Below are 14369 nucleotides of genomic sequence, written 5' to 3' on the forward strand. Positions count from 1 at the left end.
ACTAGGCAGAGAAGCCTGGTAAGTCCCAGATATCTCACAGAACTGTGTTATTCCTAACTGATACTTGCCCAGCCATTCTTAAAACCCTAAAGTGTCAGGAATTCCCACCCCTCTCAATGATCCGTGCCGGTGCTTCACCAGCCCTACTACCAGAAATGCACTCTTAAAATCAGGTATGAATCTCTCTTGCTAGGATTTGTACCCAGTTGCAGGCTGCCTGTCATGGACATTGAGAATAGATTATTTAGAAGAAAGATGGCATGCTGGATGGAAACCTTGCCCTGCTAAACTCTGCAGCACTGTGTCTGCTGTGGAACTGTTGCATCCAGTGATCACCAAGGTCTTTTTTCACCACTCTGGAGTTCAGAGTAAAAGTTGAGTTTATATTCAGACTTTCTTCCAAAAAAGGAGTTGTGCTATTATATCTTTTACTGACAGCAGGCATGCAAAACAGGGTCAAAGACAAAGGGAAGAACAGAAAGCCTAAATCAGACAACAGTGGGCTTTGTTCTTGGTGTAGTCTGAACAAGATGGTTTCCTCCACAGTTCTCGCCCATCTGACAGAAAGCAACAGTCCAGGCTGAGCATGGCAGGTCAACAGAGGCATGAGGACTACTGTTTGCACTGGGAATCAATGAAAGCTAGGCACTGACGTATCCCTGAGACTTGTCAGATGGTCTCGGCTCTGGATTTTGACTAACAGTTGCAGGAACACTCCCAGTCCTTGCTGGGGGCCAGCAGCAAAAAAACAAACCACAGTGCTTATGTCAAAACAGTTTTTGATGCCTTGTATTCCACCAAAGGATCAGGCTACAAGAAACATAGGTCAGCTCCTCAAAAAAATTCAAGAGTTTAATTCCCACAGGAATCAGTCATGTAATTGAAATCAATGGGAGTTTGGTATGAAGCACTTCAGAGTAGCTGAGCACCAGCTAATATTCTTCCCAGCCACAATCTGTGAGAGGGTTTTCACTTTGTTTTCCTACTTGAAACAATGAATTTTTGACATTTTTCCCATTGCCTTGGTTCCCAGCAAGAGACGCAGGCTTTTCCAGGTTAGGTAATGTGACAACCAAACATTTATCACATTGCATAAGTTGAGTCCGAGCTTTTCAAGTAAACGAATACATTTTCAGAATATGTAGACACAGCCGACTGCTCGCACTCACATCAGAAATGGGCTCTTGCCCACGATCTGACACTGAAAAAGACTGCTGTTCTCATTTAAGATGACAGCCTCATCTTTTTTCCCACCATGAACGAGCAAGCTCCTGGCATCCCAAGGACTGGCTGGGGCTGCGTAGCGGCATGAGCTGTCCAGCCGCGTCCAAGAGCAGAGGCGATCGAACATCCATCCAAGTGCCCTACCTGCGACCGCACAGGAAACGCATGGGTAGGGCTGTTTGGTCGGGGGTGGAAGTGACTGCTCTTGACCAACTCCCTCTCATGCAGGCATCCACAGCCAAATACTTTGTGATGTTTGATCTGTACGTTGCGTTTGGCACAGCCATATGTCTTCAGTGAGGGTGAGTGCCCCATTGGCAAGCGGATTCCTGCAGAGAACGGTCACATTTACAAATCAAAATGTGTCATTTGTCTGTACTTGCTGCTCCAGGCAGGTTTTCCCTATGGAACGCATTCTCTAGAGTATTTGCTGCAAGTCATTACAAACGCCCCACCAACCGTTAATGCATTCAAAAGAAAGGTAGCCGTTCTGTTAATCTTTACTCTCATTCTGTTTGTGCTTCATATTTTCTGCTTTCAGGGAAACTGGAAACCACCCAGAAGAATGCTTATTCTTCATCCAAGTTCCCTGAGCCTCAGTACAGACACCAGTAACATTAAAGAATTTTAAAGCTGTGCCTTATGTTAATGTTGCCATGTTCATAGGCCCATATCAATGCGAATTAGTGGAACCCCTTTCTCCATTTGGCAGACAGCTGTAAGGAGGAAAAATGGGTGGCACTGGTGGTTGTGTCTTCAAGAGCTGAGCTTCTGAGACAGAAGATGTGTCCATTTCCAACTATGCAGAGATGTGCAAAAACACAATGCACAAAAACACAGCTCTCTATCTGGCTTCTGACATGTTGCTTGACCTCTGAATCTCACAAAGTACGCAGCTAAAATAGCTCTATGAGAGCCTAAGTTAGAATTAGGGGTGTCTGCTTCTCATTTTTACTCCCTCAAAAAAGGTTTGGATTAAGACTTTTTCTGAGCTTTGAACAGAGGTTGAGATGTGATTGTCTTCCTCTCTTTGAAGGGAGATGGTGGTCTGAGCATTAAAAGGCAGGCATGAAGTAGCTTGGGTCTGAAAAGACACCACAGATACTCCTGGCCCGTGTTTTCAGATGTCCACTAAAATATGGCTGAGTGACATTTGATGTTCCTGGGGATAACAGATCCTGGGTGGCGGCAAAAGCAATATATACATTCCATCAAAAATCTAAAACACGTAAACAGACAGACAGAAATTGTCAGAGGCATGTGAGAAACTTGTAAATTAACAACAAATGCAGGGAGAGGAAGTCCAGAACAAATACACTGATGTTTTTCACAACCATGGAGGAGTTTAATCCACTGGTTTAAAAAACATATGGTACACTAAACTTTAGATGGGTAACAGGCGGAGAGATACTTGGCAGCGGCCCATGGAAATATAAACACAAGACATTTGTTTCATTGTGTTTCTTTTTCTTTAAATATTTACTTTCTGTATTTCTCCAGGATACAGTTTTTCATCCCATATGCATAACAAGCTACCTTTCCAAAAGCAGACTTGGGAGGCATCACACTTAGGGTCACTGGTTTGGGTCCAATGGCTCTTCATTGGGATTTAGCCTATTTCCTGAAGGAAAAATAGCCATATCTGATGTCCCTCCCCCACTCCCAGTCCCTCATGCCCCACCACTGTGTTTGATTGCCTTTTTGGCAAAAACTGTCAAGAAGAAGGGTTTCAAATGTGTTTGGAAAACAGCAGATGCTTGCTCCTCCCCTTTTGCATGGGCTGGAGCATCTAGAAAACAGGTATGCTTAAACTCCATGGTTGTGTGGAGTAGGAAAGTAGATGTGTGTCATTTTCTCAATTCCCTGTGATACTGCCCCTTCGGCCTTGGGGGCAGCTTGGATGGTGTTCTACACTGTGAAACTGCATGGCATGGAACCAAACCGAGAAACTGGAAAAGATGTCTTCACTTATATATTCATTTCCAGTGTTGGCACACACTGTAATTTGTAAGACCCACACTGTGTATTGTCAGTGCCATGCAGGAAGACTGGACTGATGTCTGCATGTTTGCAGGGTTGTCATTCATGGTTCTGGATATGTCACGAAGCATGGGATTTGGCAGCCAGGTGAGTGAACCATAAGAGATGGCAGTGCTACCTAGAAGATCAGCAATCCACACAAGGTCCTCCTTTGTAGTCTTAAGCCTCCATAGCTTCTGTTACCCCTTTGCTTTCCTGAAATGCTTCATGCTGGGAGGAATTCACCACTTGGTGTCTGAGGGCCACCCCTAACTTTGGCTCCACACAGTAATCTCACGCAGCCATAGGAGCATTTAGATTTAGGATATTCTACACCGAGAGATGTTGCCATGAGTCAAAATTCCAGCAAGAACAAGGCAGAACTAAGGCAAGAGACAGAATTAAGGGCAGACAAGGGGAAAGTATTTTGCTGTGCTTCCTGTGTGTTTATGTGAACAATATAGGTCTTCATTTTCTCTCTACCCTAAGAAAGTGCCCTGTGACTGCACTGATGTACTTAAGTTTACCCCAGCAGCGAGACTCCTTGTATGGCTTCTGAAGGAGGTAGTTTTGACAGACCAACAGACCAGAAACGTTTGGGAGGGGAGGCTGAGAAGGGCTGTGGATAGGCTGTTTCTTGTCAAAATGTACCCGTTTTACGGTCCTTGCATTTTCTTTGAGTTTGATCTGTGCTATAACCAGAAAAACAGTTGAACATCATGAGACAGATCTGAGTCAGGTTTAGACCAGGTAGTTCTGATAGTGCTGATAGTGTAACATTACCTGAATCATGTTCAGCAGTGCCAAATTGTTCCAGCAGAAAACGGCAGCTGCCCCAGAAAAGGACCAGGTCCTTGCCTGCATTTCCATAGCCTTCCATAGAGTAATACAAATGTGTCTCTGAAGATTCTGGACGTGCCTGCAAAAGCATCAAATTCGAGATACGCTCTGAATGTCTGTGGAAAGAATGGACAATTTAATGACATTTCTAAAGACTCCTTAATGTAACAGAGACGTAAATCTGGGGCAAGAGTAGATGTCGGGAATGGTGAGAAGAAGAACATTCATTTTGTCTGTCAAATTATTCCCTACATATTGACAAATCTTCTTTGATTAGCACATTCTTCCACAGGGCTAGCTGACATTTTTCAGTGCAACAAAAGCTTCCTTTGTATACATATTTTCTTTTGTTTTTTACTTTTAGGGAGGTTCAAACAACACTTAACAAATGTAGATATTTCTCAGTTAGTTGAGCAATAAAACACTGCTTGTGCCAAGACTGGAAAATAAGTGAATGAGAAATAAACACAGGAGAAGTACATTTGTTAATATTTATTCCAGCATTCATCATCCATCTCACATCTTGCAGCGGGGAAAAAATTAGTTAAAAGAAAGGACTACAGAACGTATTTAACTCCACAGGGGGGATTTTTTCTTCTCTGTTCCTCATTTCATCTGCATCTCATAAAAGTTGCAAGATAATCTAGTCCTTTCTTCTATTAAGTTTATGGACAATTGCAGAAGGCATAACAGAAGTGGTTCAGCTGTCGGAAAGTTAACACTGTAGTATTCAGAGACAGACAGAAGAAGCAGGCGGAAGAGTTCCCCAGCAGTGCCTGTGAACACTCATTTACCAGCATTTCAATAACTCAATTTTTTTGACTCATCCTCCTTTTGGATCCTTTCTTCATTTGTGAAGCATGTCTTCCATCACAAAAAAGGTCTGTGGCAGGAAGAACAAAATGACATTGTAACATTTTGCTTTTAAAATTGTGTTTTTGAGATAATAAAATACTCTGACATCAAATGAAAAAAATTTAATACAAAAAGGAAAAAGGAAAAGTAAGTATGTCTCTATTATTTATATGTAGAGATTATCTTGCTTCTCACCGGGATACCTACCCTGTTGCAAATTTTAGGCATGCTGTAAAAATATGTCTTATCATAGCCTGAACTTTTGTGTCTACATTTTTACCAGTAAGATCCTCAAACTTTGATAGATTTAATAACATATTATAAAATTTTATTTTAATAAGAAATATTTTTAAAATATTGTTTTGAAATTTTTGAATAGAATGAGAAGATTTAACCAAAACTGTCCAAATGAATTCTCCAAAGGTCCACTCTTTCACTGGTAATACACATGACAATTTTGTCATAGGATCTGATCCTAGTACCATTTGTATGTGTAACATATTTCCAGTAAAACTGCAAAGGAGAATGGCTGGTGTAGGGCAATTTCAAGTTTAGGTCTTAAATACTTTTTCCTTGAGATTCAGAGTAACTTTACCTAGTGGCAGCAGGAAGCAGCATGCTGGCTCTGTTTCCCCCAGACCACTTGCCCATTGTATGTGATGTTCAGAGGAGATATGTGTGAAGATGAGGTCAGGCTTCCAAAGACATTAGGAGCCATGAGACCTCACATGTTTGGGATCTCAGCAGGGTCTGGGCAAAACTGCTACTTGATCCAGACACGTTTCAGAGTCTACCACTTAGAATCATAGAATCCTTAGGGTTGGAAAAGACCTCTAATCAACCGTCAACTCAACATCACAATTCCTGCTAAAATCAGAGACATGGTAAACTGCCTGCTTTTTGCCAGCCCTCCCTGGTGAGATGTCATGCCACTGCAATCTCTAGCAGGCAGGATCTGCTGCCACCCCACAGGGACACACACCCCAACAATATGGTGGGGCACACTGAACGTGCAGCGGAATACGTGACTCTTTCTTCTCTCACAATTACGTCTTCAGAGCAGGGCCAAGGCATTTTAGTTGCTGATGTGGGTTATTGGGTGACCACCCAAATTCACAGCCTGATCATTTGCTGAAACACTCGTTCATAATAGACAAACCACTTATTCTGTAGCTCTTGTCAAAGAAATATAAAGAACTTAGGCACTTGGGCGTCTAGGCCCACCATGCATTTCCATACTGCTGAATAACGATTTTGTTCCTTTTATTATACAGTTCTCCCAGAAATGACTCCAGATCAATAACCTGGTAAGACACTCAGTATGAAACCATGCCAGAGAAAAAAAATTCAAATATGGGTTAAAATTTGGCTGTCTCTTGGGAAGGACACTAAATAAATAATTCTAAATTCTCTTTTCTTAAAAAAAGTGTAAACTCTACTCGAGCTTATTTTGAGCTTCATGATGAGTACACGTTAAAACATCTCTGCAGGACTAATTAAATCATTATTTATACATCTGTGGAAGTTGGAACTGTAATCCAAACCAAAACTCAGCTATATTTTGTCTGCAAATGATGCAACTTTTAGCATAAATGAAATGCTATTTTTTTCTTTGATTGTTGCTGAGATGTATTTGGACCATATGTAGGGAGCCTACTGCATCCTAAATATAGACCCTATAGACAGTGAAAAGAAGAATTGAAGAATGTGCCAATAGGCACGAGAAGACTAATCACTGTCAGAAGGACTAGGAACAACAGAAAAAGTTTACAGAACCAGCCTCATCTACTTTTTCCCATAATAAATTGAGTCAGTCTCCCAGGCTGCCATCCACTTCTTCCATCACCCTCCATGGGAAATTGTCTCTGGGAAAAGGATTTTTCTTAAACCGAGTTATAAAAGCTATCAAGAAAATAATTTCACTCTTAGCCATCATTGACAGACAGTTGCTTTTCTAGCGGCTGCTCATGCATTTGTAGATGCAGTTTGCACGCTGGTGTCGCCAAACCATCTGCATTCTGATACGGGCAGCTTGTGAATGTCAAGCTAATTAGCCAAGGCTAATGTCTGGTTTCCTGTAGAGAGCTTTTGTGGAGTAATTACCTTCCTCGAGGTCAAACTGCTGTAATTACAGGTCTTTAACTAATCGAGATAAACAGCCTTTGAATTCTTGCAGTGAGTCAGCCAATCACTCTAATGGACTTTTATCTTAACCTACAACAATGTAGCCTATTATGACAGGTGATAGCAATGCTTTTTATTTGTGTGGGATCTAAACAATAACAGCTTTCACTAAGGCCATATAAGTTATTAACATCTATTAAACTCTCTGCCTAGGCTTAAGAGAAAAGTCATTCTTACATGCTTTTCAGGGTAGATATTTGTATTTAAATAAACCAGCAAGCAGGTATTCTCACAGAAGTAGATGACACACGAGTAAGAGCAAGAAGAAACTATTCTCACCCTAATTTCTCCCTCTTTGCTTGGTTTTATTCCTTTCTTTTAATAGTAACACTGAATTGTTCTTTGAAACTTAGTATTGAGGCCATTTTACAATAACCACATTCCAAACAGCCTGTTTGCTCTGCTTGTGTGTTTTCCTTCCTCTGTATCCCCTTTGCTCCTCACACTTCTCCTTGAGGCTCAGATATTCTAGGCTACTAAGGGAATGCTGGTAAATGTTTCTTTGCCTAACTTCATTATTTCTAAGGTTGATTCTCCATAGGATTTCCTCTTCAGAAACTGTTATTTGACTTACCCCCTTTCTGCCTGCACTTGGATGAATAAATACTCTAGTATAACATCACCTTTCATTAAAAAAAAAAACAAACCACAAAAAATAACAAAAAACGATGCTACTTCCGGTACAGTGAGGGTCTGCCCTAAAGAAGAAAATTAAACAGAGCGTGAAAGGAAATTAACAAAGGCTTGACCCCCATCATCTTCAGAAGGCTTCAGCTCACCTTCAGAGTGCGTAACAAGTTTAGCTAACATATTTCCTTTATTTAAGTAATCACCATACTACTACATTACTAGAATCACATGTAAGCTTAGTTTGGATTCCTGCCACAAATCAAAATCAATATTTGAGAACAATCTTCAGAGAAATCCAATCTATTAGCCAACTGCCCAACAAGGAAGAAAAGAATATCCATAGTGCTGCCCCCACTTAACTGGCTTTTTAGATCTAATCAATTGAATTTGCACATTTCTTGGTTTTTTTTGTGGGGGGGACGACTGGGTGCTCTGGAATTGGTATTTTTTGCAAATAAACTATAAGTGTCACATAATTAAAGCTTTACTGTAAATTAACAAATGCTTAAAATATGAGCATGATAAACTCTAGCATGGTATCTCCTGACCAAACCATATTTAGTGTCAGAAAAGAGTATGTGATACACGCGGAACTAGTTTAGCAGAAATTTGTTAGTCACGTATGTAAAGCGACAACAAACAGTTCTTCAGTGTTATTAATTTTACACACATGACACTCAGTGTGAATCTTCTCTTATTGCTTTTTGTAACCCCTGTCTCACACTGGGTCCATATGTAATAACGCAGTGCTAACACTGTGCCACCTCCCTGACATAATGGCACCAGTAAGGATTAGTAAGGGATAAATGAGCTCTTACTAATCAAGTACCTACAGATTTACAACTCTTATTCCAAACTCAGAACAAAAATCTGTCATTTCATCTCCAGGTTTGTACATATACATATTTGTATCTATTTTATAAAAATGTGTGTGTATGTATATTTTTTCATTCAACCTTTGCCGCAGGAGTATCTGTTCATGAAGACCTATGGAAAGGCTGCAGAGTCTAGTCCAAAGACCTCAACCAATACAAAAGTTACTATTTGCCATGCTAGCATCAAATCCTTCCCTACAAAAAGGCTCAGTGAGGTCGAGAGGCATATGAAGCAATTCCAGAAGATGTCATTGCAGTGCTGAGTTATTTTGAATGGGATATTACCTGACTGACTGCAGTCAGATAAAGCCTAGAATGCAGACATCTGCCTATGAGCCAGTCACTCCAGAGTCTTTTCATAGGCAGTAGCTATCAAGTCAATGTACAATGTGGAGTAGGGAATAATTTATTCCATTTTCAAGTAGGTTCTGAAAGAGTCTGGTATTTCCCGCAGAGGGTTGATTTCTCTCCATTATCTATAAAGGGACCTTAGAGACAACACTGTCAACGTGTATGGGGACAGAGGTGGTGGAAGAGAGTAATTCCATCCCTTTACCAGCCCTGCTCCCCCCCCTCCCCCCCCGTATTTGCAACATCAAAGCATCCTTTGTGATTGCTTTTCGTAGCTCCCACGTTCAAAGAGATACTGGGAACTTTTCTGCATTTACCCTTTGGCAGTCCTTCTCCATTGCAGTACTCTGGCAGAGTAATGCAGCCTCATGCTGGGGACATATTATATCCACATCACTTTAAAGCTCCCTAAAGTTGCCAGCACAGGCTCTGCGCCTCTCTAAACGTGCATTGTTCTACAGCAGCCGTCTTGTTCCAGCCTTTCACAAGCTATGTAATGTGGTGACTCTTCTGCTGTCTTTCCCCTTCCCACCCTGTATATGCTTTCAATCACTGACAATATATTCAAAACAAAAGTACTCGAGAAATTAAAACCAGAATGAGATCCTCAAGGCCAGGAGTCAGAACCCAGTTGTAAATGAAACATCTAGTTGCCTTTATACCATTAAAGTAGTATAATGGTAAATAAGCGTTCTCGTTTAAAGGGTGGTTCATGTGCCAGGGTAGACCAGAGGCACATGCACAATGATCCAATTTGAGTGGGCTGTAAAGTGCTAAAATGTTCCAGTCTTAGACACGTGCAGGAGCTTGGGCCCCTGCGACAAGTTAGTTGGGACTTTTAAAGAGGCAGGGATCCCAGGCAGCTGACGAAGCAGAGGAAACAATACCACAGCATCCACGCTAACAAGAAATGGGCTTGATTGCCAAGATCTGCCAAGAGCAAGATTTTTGCACATGACAAATCTGACTCATCCATGGCACAAAATTTCTCTTGTCCTTCAGTGACAGGGGATGAAGCACTGACCATGGTTACTGCAATTGTAAAAACAAAATTAATTCCAGCATTTTCCAGTATAAAGGCAAATTCCCAGAGTATTTCATCTGGAAGCAGCCACAAAGCTCATACAGTAACTGAACACAGTCTTTGATTTCTACCCATCTGCCTGCTGGCAAAACCAAGAGTCCTGCCAAATGTATAGACCCACAAATATCACACAGTATTTGGGGTTTCTTCTTTTAATCCGCCTATGCCAATTCCAGAGAAAACCTATGAGTCTATTGTTCTCCAGAGAACCCTGGGAAAACACAGAAAAAGTGTATTTCCAAGTAGATCTGTGAGCTGGGTGGGTAACTCTCAACCAACTTCCTGTTATTAATATGAGGAGGGCAAGTTTTAATAGTTACAGTAACATGTTAGCAGAGGCATGAACTGGAATTGATTCTTTACATCTGCTCTGGTTTTTCCTAGGTCACTGGGAACCTAACACCTTCTCTCTTCCTCACTTCACACTTTCCAGTCTCCCAGAGGTATAGGGACACTTTTCCCACCTCTGGAAATTTCAGTGGAAGGTGTTGTATGTGCAAAGTGTTAATTATAAAAGAAAAAAGATGGTGATTCACTTTATGGAAGCAGAAGGAAGTGCTTTTGTTTGACATTGAAACAGGTGTCCAGGCAGTGCATTTGTAGGCTGATACACACTTTCGGTCATAGTTCACAGTAGAAGAAAACAATAGAAATACCCATCTCTCTAACTTACAGACATAAAAATTGAGAGTTCATTTTAGAAGGTGTGCACAGTTATTTGACTTTTCTATATAGATAGTGTGTTTTAAATTGTCAAATTGAGTCACATTTGCATTTAGCTTTTTAATGTATCAAATACTTGTCTTACATCAACAATGAACATAACGCTGCTTCTCTTCAAGTTTGCGACTCTTTTAAACCCATTTGAAGTTAGTTTTTTTTTTCTCAGTGAAAAGACAGCTGTATCACAAGCCTCTTCCTGCTGATAAGCTAGTCCTTGAAGATGTTTTTAAGTAAACTGCATATTTTCCTGGATACAAGACTAGAATTCTACTTTGACTATATGGTTTGGGTTTGGGGGGTTGGCTTTTTTTTTTTTTTTAAGCCACAGAGTAAGAACATACATTTGCAGTTTTGGGTGTGAAGCAGATATTTGCTGGCAGAAGTAGTAAATGACTAACTTCTTGCTCAGTGCCTAGCAAACTGTACACTTCTCAGAGCATTTCTTGAATATCCTTAAGCTCTGAGACAATTTGCTTTGCTCAAAGGTAGTGAGTTGCCTGAAAATTGTACTCGTTATCTTCCTGGAGCCAGTACTTATTTGGGGAGCTAACACTTAATTTGTGTATAGTCACACCTGCCAGAATGACCCTCTGAAACTCATACCACCCCAGAACAGAGTGTGTTTGAAAGCCTTCCAGAGTTTGGCCAAGGACCCCATCAATCATAGGAATGACAGTGTGTTTGGATAAGAGAGCTGACAGGCTTGCTCGCCCCTTCTGGTGTTCCCTTCCCTTCTCTCATTTAAGCCAAAGTCCTTGAAAATGCACCAGCTGTTGCTGGGGAGAGGGACCTGAAGAGAATTTTCCAACTGTTGTTTTGAGAACGGGCTAGAGACTTAAAAGGCACCTTCACTAACGAAACACACGGGACATAGCCCTGTTTCTCTGATAATCAAAGAAAAGGAAAAAATGCCAGCTATTGAGAATACTGCAATTAAAAACAAAAGCTGAAACAATAGCTTTGGGCAAATGTGACGTTGTCACTGAACATCCTGCTTTCCAAGCAAGCCACGTGGAGTGGGCCCCAAATCAGAGATGACGCTGAGCGAAGGGTGCTGCTGCTGCAGCTGGGACAGTCCTCATCTGTCTCCAGTGGGCAGGCTGGAGCGAGGAGGGAGGGGAGGGAGAAGCAGTGTTGACATAGAGAGCCTACCATAGCATTTTCACAGTAGCTTGCCATAGGGAAGTGGAAGCCAGCTTCCAAGAAATATCTTGCTCTCTGGGTGGGCCAGCCCAGCACCACACATAACTTTATAGCGCGGGGCTGCAAAGTTCAAAGGAAGCTCTGGAAAAGGGGAGCTGTGGCTTGCAGTGCTGAGCCCAATCTGCTGCACCACACATGGCTAAAGTACACACTATCAGCAATGAAGGGAAGGACCTCCCTGAAGCACAAATGGCAGTGGGGGTACCCTTCTATAAATATCCTGAGAAATAGCAGAGTTTCCCTTTCCAGTTGCCTGAGTGACTCCACCTCCTCTGATAGCTTGCAAATGTTCCCTTGGTTTTAGTATTTACCGCCGTCGCGTGTGCTGTAGATCAAAAACAAGTGCATGGGAAAAGGCAGCTAAGCACAACAGGCAGGGGGCTGAATTCTATGCATTAGGAACTGTTTTGGGGTTGTGGTTATGTCCCTTCCCCTTTTTCCATCCTTCTCATCCCTTTCCTGTTTCAATTAGATTCTGATTTCCTATAGTCAGTCAGAGCAACTTAACGCCAACTAGAGCTCTCAGCTCCAAGGAATTAAAACCATACCCACAAAGTGGTAAAGGACAATTTCAGCCTGACCCTTTTTCTTCTGCTGCAGACAGCAGAGAAGAAGAATCCAGCAAAAGCCTCCAAGCCAACTTAATACCACCTGGAAACCTTGGTGGATTTTGAGCGATCTTTGTAGGTCTGCACATGCAATTCTGAGGTATGGGTTTGGATGATGATGATGACAGTCTATAGAAGAATTTGCCCTGATACCTTTCCACTAAACATTAGAAAATCAGGTTTAGACTTCAGAGAATTCTGTGAACTCAAATCTATTTAAAATGATGCAAAGCACCAATAAAGCATAACATATGAAACGGGTTCAACTAAATACATGCTTGGGCTCTTCAGAAAAAGGAACAGCAAGAGGTTCTCCCATAAAATAGCATCTTTGTTCCATAATGTAAAGAAAGGTAGGAAAATTCAATAGCTATATTGTATCTAAGGTATCAGATTCAAATCAGATGGCTCACATGTTACAAATTAGAAAAAAAAAGTTAAAAAAAAATCCCTTGTTGTTGTTCATGTGCATGGAAATGGTTCGGCTGATGCATAGAACTTACAAATAGTTATAGGAACTGATGTATGTTGTATGTGATACAGCATGAATATTGGCATTTCCTTACCAGTGCGACTACCCGAAACTTAACATGGAAGAATCGCTTCTAAAAGTACTGTTCAGGTCTTACACAATTCTAAGAGCAGACACCTATCTGAGCAAAAAAAGGGAGCCACTTAGTACTGTAAGTGGCATTAGTCTCCTGTGATGTGGATTTAGAACTTGTAAAAGCCCTGTGATGGCTATAACAAAAGTTTGTATTTTGGGAAATGGCTGGCTACTTCCTACCATTCTAGGTCAGATTTAAATGAAGATATCGTAGACCACTGCAGGTCATGCAGCCCACCCAGTTAATTTTAAAAAGTTTGACGGATGGACTCAATTTGGAGTCACATTGGATTGCTGCAGGGGGAAGCAGGGAAGAGAACACACCTTCATGGAAAGCTCCCACAAAATGTAGCAGAGGCCTTTCTGAGTTCTCCTTTACTAGTTGGGATTATATGCTTGTTACAGAATAGGAAGATTCATGAGTCTTACAAAAGGATATTATCGTTTTCTATGTAACCATATCACATCGCTAGAGAGCCAAGGTGCTGCTCAGCACAACAGATCTGTTCCACTGTGGTGGATTAGGTGGAAGAGGTTGGTGGTTTCTCAGATCAGAAACTCCTCCACAGGTTTGGACCACATCTGAAATCTGAAAGGGCTGCTTATTCTGCCTGGGGCAGAAATGCAAGTAGAATTTCTGGAAGACAGTTTTACTTCTGAAATTATGGGGACAAGCAGTGGACAGCCACAAGGACAACTGTTAGCACGTGAGGTTTCCAGTATTAATAACTCACAAGAATTGTCCTCTCGTGCCTGCAGCCTGCCATGCAGATGTGAAGTCCTGCAAGACCAGAAAAGGTGATTTCAGGCTGACCTTGAATCTACCCCTGAATCCAAGTTCCACTTTTGCCTAAAATACCATCCTCAACCTACTCCAAGTCTGCCTGTTCAGGCCCCGTGTCTTCCACATGGTATGCATATGTGGTAGGCAGTTAGGCAGAAGCAGTGATAAAAATAGACCTGTTAAATATCCCTTTCATTTGGTACATCCTACTGAACAATCGCATGGACATATTAAAGTTACTATAGAAGTTATTATATACTTGCACAATAAATACTACTTACACAAAGTATAAGTTAAAGACTCTTTATCATTACTCTTTAAGCTTTCTAACAAAGCCAAAGCCTTGTCTCATGCCCACAAACCTCCTTTCATATTTAGCAGA

The 14369-nt window shown here is 41.4% G+C and overlaps 1 protein-coding gene across 1 annotated transcript in view; it reads right to left on the reverse strand.

Annotated features, from left to right (window-relative positions):
* Positions 1-4911: 4911 nt before the first annotated feature.
* ERCC6L2 (ERCC excision repair 6 like 2) overlaps positions 4912-14369 on the reverse strand; it is a 113849-nt gene continuing 104391 nt past the window's right edge. Inside the window, exon 19 of the mRNA XM_075447046.1 lies at positions 4912-4966. Coding sequence (XP_075303161.1) covers positions 4931-4966 — 36 coding nt within the window. The 3' untranslated portion in view covers positions 4912-4930. The remainder of the gene's footprint in view (positions 4967-14369) is intronic.

This window comes from Opisthocomus hoazin, chromosome Z (assembly GCF_030867145.1).
Source record: "Opisthocomus hoazin isolate bOpiHoa1 chromosome Z, bOpiHoa1.hap1, whole genome shotgun sequence".
NCBI classification, from domain to species: Eukaryota; Metazoa; Chordata; class Aves; order Opisthocomiformes; family Opisthocomidae; genus Opisthocomus; species Opisthocomus hoazin.